The 18,325-nt window shown below is 38.2% G+C and overlaps 1 protein-coding gene across 1 annotated transcript in view; it reads right to left on the reverse strand.

The window, feature by feature from the left end:
* The window catches only part of TRIM37 (tripartite motif containing 37), a 125,930-nt gene that overhangs the window by 42,239 nt on the left and 65,366 nt on the right, over positions 1-18,325 (reverse strand). Inside the window, 2 exon segments of the mRNA XM_089900941.1 lie at positions 4,457-4,651; positions 13,894-13,979. Of these exon segments, the coding sequence (XP_089757067.1) occupies positions 4,457-4,651; positions 13,894-13,979 (281 nt within the window).

Genomic DNA, 18,325 nt, shown 5'->3' on the forward strand with positions numbered 1-18,325 from the left:
AGAAATGTAGGAATTTGTCCTCTCATACTAGGAACCACAATTAACTTCTACAACTATACCCTGATTAGATTTTCATGTCTGATAGCTTTCTCAGCCCTGCAAGCTTTCTAAAATACAGTTTGAATCAAACTATTCCTAAACTAAAACAATGGCTCCCCACTGTCCACTATGAATAAATTCCTCAGGCAAGCATGAAAGGCCTTCCACAGAACAGATCCAACTTGACTTTCCACTTCTATTTACCACTACATGTATCTTAAAATCTAGTTCGGCTACATTATCTGTTGTTCAAACCCTGATGCCCCTTACGATGTTCTTTCTATGGCACAGTGGTTAAGAACAAAAACCTGCAGTGAGTCTGATACATGATAGGTGTTCACTCAATATGTGTTGAAAGAAACAAAAGGATAATAAAGGAAAACTATGAACAACTCTATGCCAACAAATTTGATAATCTAGATGTAATGGACCAATTCCTTGAAAGGCAATCTGCCAAAACTCACACAAGAAGAAATAGACAATATGAATAGGCCTGCATCTATTAAAGAAATTTAATCAGTAACTGATACCTTTCCAAAACAGAAAGCATCTGGCCCAGGTGGGTCCACTGGTGAATTCTACCAAACATTTAAAGAAGAAATTAGATAAATTCTCTACAATCTCTGCAAGAGGCAGAGGGAACACTTCCTTACTCAATCTATGAGGTCAGCATTACTCTAATACCAAAACCAGACAAAGACATTACAAGAAAACTACAGATCAGTATCTCTGATGAACATGAAACCCTCAACAAAATATTAGCAAACTGAATTCAACAACATATTTAAAAACTCATACACCACAACCAAGTGGGATTTATCCCAGGTATGCAAGGCTGGTTCAACATTCGAAAATCAATTAATGTAATCCATCACATCATGTCAACAGATGCAAAAAAAAGCATTTGACAAAATCCAACAACCATTCACGATAAGACCTCAGAATAAAGGGGAACTTCCTTAACTTGATAAAGAATATCTATGGAAAACCTATAGGGCTTCCCTAGTGGTACAGTGGTTAAGAATCCGCCTGCCAATGCAGGGGACACGGGTTCGATCTCTGGTCTGGGAAGATCCCACATGCTGCGGAGCAACTAAGCCCGTGTGCCACAACTGCTGAGCCTGCACTCTAGAGCCCACGAGCCACAACTGCTGAGCCCTTGTGCCACAACTACTGAGCCCTTGTGCCACAACTACTGAAGCCTGCACACTTAGAGCCCATGCTCCGCCACAAGAGAAGCCATCGCACTGCAATGAAGGTAGCGCCTGCTCACCACAATTAGAGAAAGGCTGCGTGCAGCAATGAAGACCCAACGCAGCCAAAAATTTAAAATAATAAAATAAATTTATATATATATAAAAAGAAAACCTACAGCTAGTATCATACTTTATGGTGAGAAACTTGAAGCTTTCCCATCAAGATCAGGAACACCTTTTCACCACTCCTTTTTAATCTCTACCGGAAGTTCCAGCTAATGCAGTATGACAAAAAAAGGAAATGAAAGTATACAGACTGAGAAGGAAAGAATATGCAAAGAATCAAAAATGAACATCGAAATCCAAGCAATCTTTTTAATAAAAAGAAAGCTGGATCTTTTTCTAACATTATCCTTTAAATATCCTCTCATAGAAAGGTTATCTTCATTTGGCTTCCATGACTCTGTTCTCTCTCCTTTCCAAAGCCTCTTCATCTGACTCATCTTCCACACACTCAATAAAAATAGATGTTCACCATGATTATGTCCCTAGCCCCTTTCTTTGAAAAACTTCTTGAAACTCACCCCTTTGCAATCTTACTCCCTTAGTTTTAATTAGCCAGTATCACTTCTAGGCACATAACTGCCTGTATTCCAGTTCTTAATTTTTAGCTGTCTACTGGGCATCTCTACCGTGATATCCCACTGGTATGTCAAACTCAAGATGTTTAAATCCAAGCCTTGCTCTTTCTCTCTACTATTTCCCCCATCCTCCTTGTCATCAGCATTTTAATCACCTGGATTTGAAACTCAAGTCATCTCATTTATATTATTAATTTTAACAGAAAGCTAAACTTTCAGAGAACCAAGATCTTAACTCTGTTTATGTAGTCTGCATTCTTTTTTTTCCAATGACATTGAATATTTTTCAAAAACATGATTTTACCTGTCTATAAAATATGCTATTCCATGGCAAAACTGTAATTTTTCAACCATAACTAAATTGTTGGATATTTTCAACAACTCTGATTATTTTCTCTTTGGAATATATTCCTAGAAGTGAAGTTACAGGATTAAAGGATAGAGGTATTTTACACCTACTACAAAATTTTCCTTCAAAATTGTTAAACCAATGTATACATCTACCTACAGAAACAGAACTTGTCTGTTTCACTAGGTCTTTGCAAACAACGCTGGTTATAATTTTTTTTAATTAATTAACTTATTAGTTTATTTTTGGCTGTGTTGGGTCTTCGTTTCTGTGCGAGGGCTTTCTCTAGCTGCGGCAAGCGGGGGCCACTCTTCATCGCGGTGCACGGGCCTCTCACTATTGCGGCCTCTCTTGTGGAGCACAGGCTCTAGACGCGCAGGCTCAGTAGTTGTGGCTCATGGGCCTAGTTGCTCCGCGGCATGTGGGATCTTCCCGGACCAGGGCTCGAACCCGTGTCCCCTGCATTGGCAGGCAGATTCTCAACCACTGCGCCACCAGGGAATCCCCAACACTGGTTATAATTTAAGCAAAACCTTTGCCAATGTGATAAGTTGCGTTTTTTTTAAGGGTATTTCTTTGTTGATCACAAGAACTATGTGTAATTTGTATTTTCTTCTTTACAATTTTCTATATTTTAAAAGTTTTCTAGGGCTTCCCTGGTGGCGCAGTGGTTGAGAGTCTGCCTGCCAATGCAGGGGACACGGGTTCGTGCCCCGGTCCGGGAAGATCCCACATGCCACGTAGCGGCTAGGCCCGTGAGCCGTGGCTGCTGATCCTGTGCGTCTGGAGCCTGTGCTCCGCAATGGGAGAGGCCACAACACTGAGAGGCCTGCGTACCACAAAAAAAAAAAAAAAAAAAAAAAAGTTTTCTAAAACAAAAATGTCTCAGAAAAAAAATGTAAAATTATTTACAATGTGGTAAGTACTACAAGAGTACAGGCATAATACAAAATGTACTTCGACCATAGATAAAACGCAACTGTTTCATAACCTGATTGGAGACACTCAGATTGAGGACCCAGGCTTCCAGGAAGTATACCTTAGGAAAAAAGAGGCCTAAATAATCCAAGCTCCGATCTATCCCCCACTAGAGCAGCTCTATTTCTCTGTTTTCTACACTGAGACTCTGCCTTAAATTCTACTTGAAAAATGAGTTCTGCTGCTTTAAAGAAGCATCAAAATCACTGTTGTAAATCATTGATTTAATCTGTATAGTAACTGTTGTTTAGGAAGGTAGAAAAATGTTCAGTAGGGACTTTCCTGGTGGTGCAGTTGTTAAGAATGTGCCTGCCAATGCAAGGGACACAGGTTCGGTCCCTGGTCTGGGAAGCATCCACATTCTGTGGAGCAACTAAGCCCGTGCACCACAACGACTGCGCCTGCGCTCTAGAGCCCGTGAGACATAACTACTGAGCCCCCATGCCACAACTACTGAAGTCTGTGCTCCTAGACCCTGTGCTCCACAACAAAGCAAAGCCACTGCAATGAGAAGCCGTGCACTGCAACGAAGAATAGGCCCTGCTCGCTGCAACTAGAGAAAGCCTGCACACAGCAACAAAGACCCAACGCAACCAAAAAATAAATATTCCTTAAAAAAAAAAAAAAGAAAGAAAAATGTGCAGTATATTTTAGGAAGCTTTCCAACAAAAATGGTTTTTAAAATGTGTCATTTTAAAGTAAATGCCTATGTCTAAAAGTTTCAAAAAGTCCAGGTTTGACTATACATTTAAATTGTGTATGTGTATACAGTGTATAACAGTAACACAAATGTCACTCCTCTTTAACAAATAATTTTTCAAAAAAAAGTACTAATTGGTATACATTTTTAGGCTATTAAACATCAAAACATAAGTAAACCTTCTTTTTCTATTTCTAACTTAGACACAGTTCCACTAAGAAGTTAGGATATTCATGAAGCCTGCAAAACTTGAAGTCCATTCACAAAGAGGACAACTGTATTTCATACAGATCAAACGGTCAATCAGTCACAATCTAAAAGGCAAATCATATAAAAACCTTCTTACAGGCATTTTGACATTATTTTTGCACAAAACACCTTTGAACAATAACAACAAAAAATTGATTTGATTGATATATTTTTATAACATACAATGAAAAATCAATTTGCTACAGAAACATACCATGTTCCAACACTTAAGATACTTGGGTTCAAATTTAAGAGTTCTTCTGGAGAAGCACAGAAAAATGGGAAATTATTGCTAATATTTTACCTGTGGGCTGCAAAAGTGAAGCAGGCGGGCGAGGCTGTAAGCCCCACAGATTTTCCATACTGCTCCGGTCCTTAAGGTCCAATAAATGTATTAATATTAAAGGATCAATGTCTAATAAACTACTGGTAGCAGCAGAGGATAAATGTGCTCTTCTTGACATTCTGCTACTGGCACCCATATAGCCATGGTTACTACCTGCAAAAGAAAGAGATGTAGAAAATGAAAGCTATATAATTGGACAGATTTAATAAGAAAGAAAGAAAGAAAAAGTAAACTGGTTGATGTTGTTTGAATACTTGTCTATGGACCTCTTAGGAGTTGGTGTTCATGATAAGAAGCACAGAGAAGAAACCATATTGCCCAGAGAGGTGGACAAAGAACAGTGGCTGACGACTGGCCTCATTACTACTCAAAATTCAGGCATAATCCTCAACCCCATCCTGAACCCTAGAAATAAAAAGGTGACAATGTGTACAGTATATATGGTTAGGGGTATGAAGGTAAGGAAAAGGAGAATATATCGCATAACCCAGTGGTCTTGGGTCAAAGTCAAGCTCCCTGGTATAACAGATCCCAAGGAACTAGACACCAAAATAGCAGAAGTCTTCTCCAGGTCTCTGGACAGCAAAATGCTCAGGTCATGACGGTTTGGCAGACATTTTTTCTAGTTTGATTAAATACTGAAGTACAGTTTGAAGATTTCAGACTTACCTTGCTAATGACAGATGCATAATATAGACATCTGAAAATAATGTCATCTCTATATTACCTGTATTGATAATAAGTTCCTTAAGCCAAGGAAACCATCTGACTTCTCTCTAGCGCCTAGTACAATGCCTAACAAGTGTTAGATATGGAAATGTTGGTTAAAACTGACCTCCTTGGGCTTCCCTGGTGGCGAAGTGGTTGAGAGTCCGCCTGCCGATGCAGGGGACACGGGTTCGTGCCCCAGTCTGGGAAGATGCCGCAGAGCGGCTGGGCCCGTGAGCCATGGCCGCTGAGCCTGTGCGTCCGGAGCCTGTGCTCCGCAACGGGAGAGGCCACAGCAGTGAGAGGCCCGTGTACCGCAAAAAAAAAAAAAAAAAATTGACCTCCTTAAATAAAGCTATTTAAATATATTCTAAAGAAACACAACATTAAATAATGTTACATGCAGCAAAGTCTTAAAGTAGATAATATAAAAAATAGCATGAAATAATCAGGTTCTGACTATTCATGAGTGCTTCCAAAGAGATCTGGGGGAAAAACGTAGGAGAAAAGTTTAGTTATTCAGAAGCTTCAGGCCAGTTATTTACTTATGTTTTTCATCTATGTTCACATTCTTATGTCCTTACCTTCTCCTACTTCTTCATCCTCTTCCTTTTTTTAAAAAAAAAAAATTTATTTTATTTATTTATTTATTTTTGGCTGCATTGGGTCCTCGTTGCCGTGAGCGGGCTTTCGCTAGTTGTGGCGAGCAGGGTCTTCTCTTCGTGGCAGTGCGCGGACTTCTCACTGCAGTGCCTTCTCCTGTGGCGAAGCACGGGCTCTGGGCACGCGGCCTTCAGTAGTTGTGGTTCACGGGCTCTAGAGCGCAGGCTCAGTAGCTCCACGGCATGTGGGATCTTCCTGGACCAGGGCTCGAACCCGTGTGCCCTGCACTGGCAGGCGGATCCTTAACCACTGTGCCACCAGGGAAGTCCCCATCCTCTTCCTCTTCTAAGGATTATCTCATTGCCAATTTTTCTTTCAGCCTCTGTACCCACTGCAACTCCTATTTTAAAAGGCAGAAAACTATCCCCACTCCACCTCGAAACTGTTTCTTAGCCATTTTCCTTTACTAGGGAGTTCCCGAATCAGGCTGCATATCAGTCAGTTGGAGGAATTTTTAAAATTCTTGGCCCTACTCTAGATGTACTGAACGAGAATATTAGAATGGGATCCAGGACCTTTTTCCAAAAAGCTACTCAGGTGGTTCTGATTGTTTAGTAAATAAACTCAGTAGCCCAGAGTATGGTATCTACCGCCCGGATATCTAGTTCTTCTTTAAAAAAAAAAGTTGCTCATTCTCCCATGTTAAATGGACCCCCAGTACAGAAAGGAGCATTAACAGTCTTCTGTTTCTAACCCCTCTTCCAGGTCACTACTCTCACCAATGAACAAAAACTCCTTTCCTTTGTGGTTCATGCCCTTCAGCTACTCCCTCCCTCCCATGTTCCCACCCCTTCTACTCACTATCACATTCATCCACGGGCATCAAAGACTTTAGCATCTATTTCAGTTTCCCTCTCTCAGAGCTAACACTGCCATCATTCTGTGTGTGTGTGTGTGTGTGTGTGTCTCATACATAAGTATACAGCCTAGTGTATGGTCACAAATTAATGGCACCCCAAAATTCCTCCATGCCTCCTAGAATTGCTCACTAACCTTCCTCCTCAAAGGTAACTTCCATCCAGAGTTAAACACCATAGATTAGTTTTGCCTGTTTTTGAACTTTACATAAATGTTATGATACAGTTGTACTCATACCCTGCTTCTTTGCTCAACATGATATTCATGAGATTCATCTATATTGTTATATATAGCAGTTTATTCACTTTCATTATTTCTGTGCAGGGCTCCAAAATGTGAATATATCCAGTTTCTCTCCTTATTACTATTAGGAAAGAATTTGGGTTGCTTTTAGCTTTTGGCTACTAGGAATAAAGCTACTGAACTTACAAGCAGATATATACTCTTGAACTTCACTCGGAAAAAACAAAAAAACACCTCATAAAAAAGAAAATGGATCCTCTCCTCCTAAGCCAAGCCAGATTAACCCTGCTAAAATGTTACACTGATCTATCTAAGCTCTGTGCCTGTATGCATTAGAATGACATTCCAGGTTTTACACAGTCTAGACCCAAACTACCTTTCTAGTCTTCTCCAGTTTTTCACATCCTTTACTTTGTTATAAATTACATTTATATTTTTTAAATTAAAAACACAAGAAAACAAAACCACCTGAAAAAGAACAATGCTGCTCTAAATTATCTTGTAAAATTCGACTGGCAAACACCACCTCCCACTCTGTTGGAACTGGGAAAGCCATAGGATGTGTTTGTTCAGCTTCAGCCCATATTGCCCAACAGTTTTCCAAAGGAGTGGTATCACTTTTCATTCCTACCAGCAGGCTATGAGAGTTTCCACCTCTCCAAATGCTTTCAATATTTAATATTGCCAGTTTAAAATGTATTAGCCATTACAGTGGGTATGCAATGGTATCATAATGTGGTTTTTATCTGGCATTTCCTGAAAAAGAGAATGAACAGAATCTCAGAGACCTGTGGAACCCCACCAAGTGTACCAACATACACATAATGGGAATTAGAGAGGAGGAGAAAGATTATTTGAAGAAAAATGGATAAAAATTTCCCACATATAATGAAATCTATTAATCTAAACATCCAAAAAACTCAACTCAACAAACTTCATGTAGGATAAACTCAAGAGATCCACACTGGGACACATCACAATTTGCGTTTCTCTGACAAAAGAGGCTGAGCACCTTTAAAAATGTGTACTGGTGACCTAGACAGCCTCCTTCGTGAAGTGTCTATTCTTGTCTTTTGTCTTTTTTACTAAAAGGTTGTCTTATCTTTTTCTTATTGATTTGTAAAAGTTCTTTATATATTATGGATAAAACTTTTGAATAATATTTTAAATTAATTCATTTATTCTAATGAATAAAAATTCTGATACTTATTTTTAAAAAGCAATATACATTAATAGACCAGACTGCACACCTGTGGTCTTCTAAGCAGCCAGTTATATGGGTCTGGAGATCAATACATGGGGGTCCCACAGGCCTCTCAAGACCAACATGGATCAAACGGAATATACTATCTTCTGCTCCTGGACTCATTCGCTTATGTAACGGCACGGGCTAACCTAGAAATGTTAAGGATCATCCCCACATCTCCACCAACTCCAACCAATCCAGTAAGACACTCGCAAGTTGTGTAGATACTATTTAACATCTCTCAAAAGGTTTCTTCTTCTTTACCTTGTCTGCTACTACCTTATTTTAGGCCCTGAAAATTTCTCTCCTGGAATATTGAGGTAGTTTTTTTTTCTTTCTTTCTTTTTTCTGGCCCTGCCACACAGCTTATAGGATCTTAATTCCCCAACCAGGGACTGAACCCGTGCCCTCAGCAGTGAAAGCATGGAGTCCTAACCACTGGACTCTCAGGGAATTCCCGCGGTAGTTTTCTAACTAATCTTAGCTCATCCATTTTCCATTATAAAGACAAATCTGATCACATTCGCTTTTAAAGACCTTTAGTGGGGACTTCCCTGGTGTTGCAGTGGTTAAGAATCCACCCGCCAATGCAGGGGACACAGGTTCAAGCCCTGGTCCGGGAAGATCCCACATGCCGCGGAGCAACTAAGCCCGTGCGCCACAACTACTGAGCCTGCGTACCACAACTACTGAAGCCCATGCGCCTAGAGTCCGTGCTCCACAACAAGAGAAGCCACTGCAATGAGAAGCCTGCACCCCGCAACAAAGAGTAGCCCCTGCTCTCCGCAACTAGAGAAAAGCCCACACGCAGCAACGAAGACCCAATGCACGTTTATTTATTTATTTAAAAAAAAAAAAAAAAAGAAAGACCTTTAAAACCCAAACTCCTTAGTCTGGCAAATAAGACTTTCCATTACCTAATCTTGTTCCTGCTTACCAATCTCACACTGGCCTGCCCCCATATAAACTAAACTCTCAAATATCTGAAGTTCCCAAAAAGGACAATGCTGCGACTTCTGCCTAGAATGCCTTTGCTCTTTAATCTCATTATTTCCCTGTTCGCCTAATGAACTGAGCTCATCTTTAAAGAGCAAGATCAAGTATCACTCTCTCTCTCTGAAACCTTTTTTCACCCATTTCCAATTAGCTGTTCTTTCCATTTTTGGTGTCACCCTGTATCTATATTTACAACCACAAAGTTTTACAATGACTAGTGCTGCAAAAGTGATGCTCATTCATTTTATAAACCCAATGAACAACACAATGGCTGATACCTAGTGGGTGTTCATTAAACATTTGTGGAACAAGTAACCTTAAAAATCTTTAACCTGAAATATATAACAGATGTTTTGAGTAATAACTTTATACAACGTCAATTTGTTTTACAAAAGTATTATACTGTCAAAGCTTTTTAGTTCTCAAATTAGAAGTATTATTGCAGTGTTTCATAAGTTACACATGGCAGGCAATTATATCAACAGAATAGATTTTTCATACTCAGCTGATTCAACTAGCTAAGGTTCTACATTAGAAAAATATTTAAAACCCTTTTCAGCACATATTATTAAGCCTAAATTCTCTTGCAACTAAAAGAAAATAACTGAATAAACTAAAAGCAATTCTTATGGGAATGAGGCCACCTGAGTCACTAAATATTTGTTTTAAGCTATATCATTATTTAATACTGTCTAAAAAATTAAATTTAGTATATACTATTTTACTATATACCTAGGCTTCTGTATAAGAAAGATCTCTTTAACGGACAACTTAACATCTTGATTGTAGTAGATCAAATACTTATAAGGCAAGTACGAAGGATAAAAGCTCATTATGTCCACAATAAGCAGTTAAGAGGTACACAAAAGAGGTAAAATATAACATAAAAACATTAAACATGGAGTGGGGGTAGGGAGGGGAATAAAAATTCAAGGTTGTTATAATGTGTTCAAACTTAAGAAATCAGCAATTTAAAATAATCATGTGTCTGTCTGTATGTGTGTGTGTGTTACCTCATGGTAACCACAAACTAGAAAGCCATAGATACACACACAAAAAAGAAAGAAATCCAAACTAACACTAAAGATAGTCATCAAATCATAAGGGAAGAGAGCAAAAGAGGAATGGAACAAAAACGAAATACAGAAACGGAAAACTATTAACAAAAAGGCAATAAGTACATACCTATCAATAGTTACTTTAAACATAAATGGACTAACCCTACAATCAAAAGACACAGAGTAGCCCAGGGGATACAAAAACAAGACCCATATATATGTGGCTACAAGACTCACTTCAGATCTAAAAACACCCACAGACTGAAAGTGACAGGATAGAAAAAGGTATTCCATGGAAACGGAAACAAAAAGAAACGTGGGGTAGCAATATTTACATCAGACAAAACAGACTTAAAACAAAGTCCATAACAAAGACAAAGAAGGTCAGTATGTAATGATAAGGGGATCAATCCAACAAGAAGATATAACAATTGTAAATAAGTATGTACCCAACGTAGGAGCACCTAAGTATATAAAGCAAATGTTAATAGACATAAAGGGAGAAATAGACGGTAACACAATAATAGTAGGAGACTTTAACACCCCATTTACATCAATGGATAGATCATACAGACAGAAAATCAATAAGGAAACACTGGCATTAAATGACACATTAGACCACTGGTCTTAAATGACACATTAGTCCGTCTATTAGATGGACTTAATAGAGATATATAGATATAGATCTCTATATACAGAATATCCTACCCAAAAGCAGCAGAGTTCACATTCTTTTCAAGTGCACAGGGAACATTATTCTCCAGGACAGATCACATGCTAGGCCACAAAACAAGTCTCAGGAAATTTAAGAATGAAATCATAACAAGCATCTTTTCTGACCACAACACTAAGAGACTAGAAATCAACGACAAGAAAAAAGCTGCAAACAACACAAACATGTGGAGGCTAAACAATATGCTACTAATCAACTGAAGAAATCTACGAGGAAATAAAAAAATACCTGAGACAAATGAAAACAGAAACACGATGATCCAAAAAATCTATGGAACACAGCAAAAGCAATACTAAGGGAAAAGTTTACAGCAATACAAGCCTACCTCAGGAAGTAAGAAAAGTCTCAAATAAACAACATAACATTACAACTAAAGGAACTAGAAAAAAAAAAAAAGAAAAAACAAAACCCAAAGTTAGTAGAAGGAAAGAAATAGTTACAACTGACACAACAGAAATACAAAGAGACACATCAGATCGTAAGAGATTACTACAGACAATTATATGCCAATAAAATGGACAAACTAGAAGAAATGGATTATTACTAGAAATGTCCAGTCTCCCAAGACTGAATCAGGAAGAAATAGAAAATTAGGAACAGACTGATTACCAGTAATAAAATTTCAACTGAATCAGTAATAAAAAAAACTTAATTCCCAACAAACAAAAGTCCAGTACCATATGGCTTCACAGGTGAATTCTACCAAACATTTAAAGAGTTAACAGGTATTCTTTTCAAACTAATCCAAAAAATTGAAGAGGAAGTAATGCTTCCAAACTCATTATATGAGGCCAGCACCACTCTGATACCAAAACCAAAGACACCACCAGAAAAGAAAATTACAGACCAATATCAATGATGAACGTAGCAACAAAAACGCTCAACAAAACTTTAGCAAACAAAATTCAACAAAACATTAAAAAGATCAGAGACTGTGATCAAGTGGGATTTATCCCAGGGATGCAAGGATGGCTCAATCAATGTGATACACCACATTAACAAATTACAGAATAAAAATTGCTCATCTTAATAAATGCAAGAAAAGCTTCTGACAAAATTCAACATCCATTTATGATAGAAACTATAAACAAAGTGGGTACAAAGGGAACATATCCCAACATAATAACAGCCATATATAACAAGCTCACAGCTCACATCATACTCATCAGTGAAAAGATGAAAGCATTTCCTCTGTGATCAGGAACAAGACAAGGACGTCCACTCTCACCACTTTTATTCAACATAATACTGGAAGTCCTAGCCACAGCAATTAGACAGGAAGAAAAATTTTTTTAAAAATCCAAATTGGAAAGGAAGAAGTAAAACTGTCACTGTTTGCAGATGACATGATACTACACATAGAAAACCCTAAAGATACCACCAAAAAACTACTAGAACTCTTCAACAAATTCTGTAAAGTTTCAGGATACAAAATTAATACAAATCAAAAATCTGTTGCATATCTATACTCTAGAAACAAACTATCAGAAGGAGAAATTAGAAAATAATCTCATTTACAACTTCATTAAGAAGAAAAAAAAACCCAGGAATAAATCTAACCAAGGAGATAAAAGAGTTGCACTCTGAAAACTGTTAAGACATTGATGAAAGAAACTGAAGACAACACAAATGGAAAGATACACTGTGCTCATAGATAGGAAGAATTAATATTGTTAAAATGACCATACTACCCAAGGCAATCTACAGATTCAAACACCAACAGCATTTTTCACAGAACTAGAACAAAGAATCCTAATATTTGTATGGAAACACAAAAGACCCTGAAGAGCCAAAGCAATCTAGAGAAAGAACATAGCTGGAGGTATCATACTCCCTGATTTCAAACTACACTACAAAGCTACAGTCATCCAAACAGTATGGGGGACTTCCCTGGTGGTCCAGTGGTTAAGAATCCACCTTCCAATGCAGGGGACACGGGTTCGATCCCTGGTTGGGGGAACTAAGATCCCACATGCCGTGGGGCAACAAAGCCCACACGCTCTGGAGCCTGCATGCCACAACTAGAGAGAAACCCACACACCACAACTACTGAGCCTGTGCACCGCAACAAAAGATCCGGTGTGCCGCAACTAAGACCCGACGCAGCACCAGTAAAGCAGAAGCAGTACAAACTAGCTGATAATTGTTCTAGCCAAGTTTCCCATGCTTAATTAAATAGGTCCAAGAACACAAAAGAAACACCTACTATTTAAGTAAGGTTATCCTAGGAGGAGCAATGTACTTTGGCAAAAAACTGGGTCCACGAAGACGATATGAGGTTCTAGTCTGGCTATACCAACAACTACCTATGTGATCTAAGCAACTAAATCTCTGAGTTATTTCCACATATAAAATGAGTTCTCAAAAGGTCCTTTTTAAGTCAAAGATTCAACAATTCTATTCAGATTATTCTTATAATTGAGATAGGTATACAAGTAAGACTTATGTATCGTAAAAGAGAGTTAAGTATATATAAAAGTAGATAAGATGATGAGCTTTGCATTCAAATAAACTGAAAACTCTAATTCCTCTCTTTCATTTACTTAATTGTGAAAAGACAGCAAGTTCCTTAATTCCTTTACACATCAGTTTCTATAGCTATAAAAAGAAGATAATATTAAAACCTATCGCCAAGAATTTTATAGGCAAATGAGATAAGGTACACGTAAAGTGCTTCTGCACAGTGCCTGGTACATAAGAACACATTAAATTTTAGCTATTATTACTGTTTTAAATACTATTAGTAATTCACTCTAAAATCCATACATAAAATATAGTCCTTCTAACACCATGAAACATGTAGAGCAATGGCTGCCACATATCAAAATATGATACATTCAGAGAAGAGCAGAGAGAAGGCAGAACAGCTTGTGGGGCCTGGCCTCAGTACCTGAAGGTCCTGCTGCAGCTGCATCTTCCATGAGTTCTCCCTCTTCCAATTCCATGTTGTTGTATTCCACATCATTTTCTCCAGACCTAAGAATATATAATTCATCATTCCACATAGTAAGTACAATTAATATTACTTGTCACACCTCAGTGAACTTCATAACAATTGTGTATAGCTTTCTCCTGTGAAGTAATAGAATATTTCTAAATACAAAATTGAGGGAAAAGACTTTTGTCATTATCACATGTATGGGCAGTATTATTAATGTTCAATCTACCTTTTTAAAATACCAAGATAGGTTGGCAACATTTAATTTTTAAAATAGAAAATCTGAAAACCATTGTAAGCAGAAGAGATTATAGCTTCAAAGGATTTGTAACTTAATGGTAGTAAATTAGGCTTAACACAGTACACTTTAAGGTTAAGAAAGATGTTTAAATTACTATATGTGACTAAACACTATTTTCTTAAAATACTATTTCAGAAAAGAGGGTGTTGTCTATCAAAACACAATCACCTTATTTTAAATAACAAAGTACTATATGGAACAGCACTAATCAGTGCTAGTTTTGAGTATTTAAAGTAGTCTTAAAATCAGTTCCCGGACTGACAGCACGAGGAGCTCTACTGATCTGCTTTCCAGTGACACTGGTGAAAATTATTTTTTAAAGCAACCATTTAGACTCTGGAAATGGTTCTAAGAGCATATAGCAGATGAAAACACCTCCTCAAAAAAATGTACTAAAATTTGGTAACAACAGTGAGTCTGTGGTACTTGAGCCAAGACCACTCCCCACCCCCATTCAGTGATACAGAAATTCCACTTCAGACTGGTGCAGCCAAGAACATAGGGCTCCCATTTCCCACAGCTCCCCAACAGAAGGGCTATATTCCCAGGAGGAGTAAGACATCAGCATTTCTCATCCTGTTCCCAGCTACCCGTGGCTGAGGCTAAAGTCAGGTGTATGTGACCAAGAGGTAGGGATTCCCTTCTTCTACCCAGACCCAAGGCTCTACCTTGGATGCAGCACGCTGAGGTAACTGGGGCCCAGATCCCCAGTGCCCCAATTCACTCATAAAGCAGAAGTCCCAGGCCTGAGAAGACAAACCGAAAAGATCTGAGGCTCCAGCCCCCAACTTGCCCATCCACAATGGGTCAGCTTCTAAAGTGGGAGAAATAAGCACACCTTTGTGCTCACTCCAGCTTCAGAGCTCTGGCTCAGAGATTTTGCCTGCAGAAGGAAGCAGCCGCTAAAAACTGAGCCACAGAGAAAGGTGTAACACTATTAAGAACATAAAAAAATACTCTCAAATGGAATCCAGCAAAACATAAAAGGAATTACACACCAAAGCAGAATAGAATTTAACCAAGGAATACAAAGTTGGTTTAGAATCTGAAAATCAACTAATGTAAAACACCATATCAACAGAATAAAAAAAAACCAACTACATGATCATCTGAATAGATGCAGAAGGAGAATATGACAAAATCCAATACCCTTTCATAACAAAAACACTCAATAAACCAGGACTAGAAGGGCATAGATGTAAAACCCACAGCTAACATCACACTTAATGGTGAAAGACTGAACGCTTTCCCTCTAATATCAGGAACAAGACAAGAAAGAATGTCCACTCCCCGCAGTGGTTAAGAAGCCACCTGCCAATGGAGGGGACACGGGTTCGATTCCTGGTCTGGGAAGATCCCACATGCCGTGGAGCAACTAAGCCCCTGTGCCACAACTCCTGAGCCTGCACTCTAGAGCCCATGAGCCACAACCACAACTACTGAGCCTTCGTACCACAACTACTGAAGCCCGCGTGCCTAAAGCCCGTGCTCTGCAACAAGAGAAGCCACTGCAATGAGAAGCCCGTGCACCGCAACAAAGAGCCCCACTCACCGCAACTAGAGAAAGCCCACGTGCAGCAACAAAGACCTGATGCAGCCTAAATAAATAAATAAATCTATTAAAAAGAAAAAAGAATGTCCACTACCACCAATTCTATTCAACATTCTATGCAGTGAACTTAGGCAAGAAAAAGAGATAAAAGGCATCCAAATTGGAAAAAAAGAAGTAAAACTAAATCTATTTACAGATGTAATACTGTATATAGAAAAACCTAAAGAATCCATTAAAAAAACTATCAGAACTAATAAACGAGTTAGCAATGTTGCAAGAAACAAAAATCAACTGGATTTTCATGTACTTGCAAAAGAACAATACACAAAGGAAATTTAAAAAGAAAAGTCAATTGCATTTACAATAGCATAAAAAAGAATAAGATACTTAGGAATGAATTAAACAAAAGATGTGTAAAACATATACTCTGAAAATTACAAAACACTGTTGAAAGATTAAAAACATCTGATTGGCAAAAGACCCTGTTAAGAATATGAAAAGACAAGCTACAGAGTGGGAGAAGACAAGCTACAGAATGGGAGAAAGTATTTGCAAAGCATGTATACAAATTTTACTGGGGAAAGCTTGGCAAAGGGTATATGGGATCTTGTATTATTTCCTCCAACTGCAAGTGAATTTACAATTACCTCAAAATAAAAAGAAAAAAACAGCAGGAAGAAAATATATAATACTATCATAGAAAGACTGAGGTGGAGGAAGAGAAGAAAGGCCTACTTGATACATGTGTTCTAGTTAACTAAAAGCTGTTTATAATAACCATTACCCAAATCAACTGTGTATCTATTTCCCCATCTATACAAGGAACTGACCTTAATTTGTAAGAGCTAACAGTTTATGATTCCCCAGATGCTCAAATTAGCTCAAGATTAACTGTGCTGTTTCTATGAATTATATAAAACAGTTTGGATCAAGATATTATTGTAGATGTATATAAAGGGAACATAATCGAATACCTTCTAGTAGAAAAAGCATTAAAAAGTCAATCTAATGAGATGCTGTGAATCCAATTTTACGTAAAATCCAATTGCCCTCAAAACTACCTTGAAAAAAGTCAAGAGACCTAACAGTCAAAGGAATTAATTCAGATAGAACCATGTATTTAAGCTATTATCAAGGTGGATTCCACTTTATAGAATCACCACCTAAAAGAATTTTCCATGTTAATTCAAATTAATCAGTTCTATTCTATATATTTAAAAATATCACTAATAATGATTTCTCATTTGATGACTTAAAGGCTTCACATTTCAACTAACCCTTTTAGGCAATTTGCCACGTATGCTAAAGAGGGAACATTAAGTGAAAAAGGTCTATTTTGAGGAGCTAATTTGTGGAAATGGGGGGGTGAGGTCAAATAGGGGGTTTAAAACTCTCACCTTACTCTTGTGAAATGGCTGGTGCCAGGGCTGGGACAGAGAAAGTACAAGATGAACCTGGAATGTCTTGTAATGCCAGAAAATAAGAAAGTGCTTATAAAATAATGAGGACATCTAGAAAGGACACAGGGGTTTTTAAAAGGCTGCCACTGGCCAAATCTGGGACAATCCGAGCAATAAATTATGATAGTAAGTGGATTAAATGATTTAAAAATACAAAACTCCATGAGTCTATACTAATGAAATTAATTAGTTAATTAATGAATGGGGCAGAGGGGAAAGTTCTTCCTTAGAATAGAATTCCAATTAATAAACGTAGAAGGATGGCATTAGAAAATCATCATTCAGCAATCAACACAGTAATCTTTTTCAAGCAAGAATCACCAATGAATGATAAAATTAGTGGACTAAAGTACAACAAGAAATAAGATATTTACAGTCTCCAAATATGTCCCCACATGATACTTATTAATTACAACGGGCAAAAGTAGAGAGATCTGGCAGATATCACCTTAACCAAGTATTCTAAATCAATCAACCATAATGGGACAGATTGAAGACATGCGCCTTCCACTGTCCCCTCACATTGATGCGCTGAAAAAGCTACATCATCACTTCTGTCTTATTCCTGCCAAAAGTGCATAACCTCGATCTAATTATGAGGTAATATCAGACTACTCCAAATTGAGGGACTTCCTACAAAATAACCACTCTGTATTTCTCTGAAGTGTCAAACTCATGAAAAACAAATTAAAAAAAAAAAAAAGACTACATGAACCAGACTGAAGCAGATTAAAGTGTCTTAACAAAAAGCAACATGTGGGGCTTCCCTGGTGGCACAGTGGTTGAGAGTCCACCTGCCGATGCAGGGGACACGGGTTCGTGCCACAGTCCGGGAAGATCCCACATGCCATGGAGCGGCTGGGCCCGTGAGCCATGGCCGCTGAGCCTGCGTGTCCAGAGCCTGTGCTCCGCAACCAGAGAGGCCACAACAGTGAGAGGCCCGTGTACCGCAAAAAAAAAAAAAAGCAACATGTGATCCTGAATTGGATCCTAAACCAGACAAAGGACATCACTGTCAAAATTTCTATAAGGTCATAGATTATAGTATTACATCAATGTTAACTTCCTGAT

Source organism: Delphinapterus leucas, chromosome 19 (assembly GCF_059928025.1).
Source record: "Delphinapterus leucas isolate spDelLeu-1000000601 "Yukka" chromosome 19, BTC_Dleu_Yukka2, whole genome shotgun sequence".
Lineage (NCBI taxonomy): Eukaryota > Metazoa > Chordata > Mammalia > Artiodactyla > Monodontidae > Delphinapterus > Delphinapterus leucas.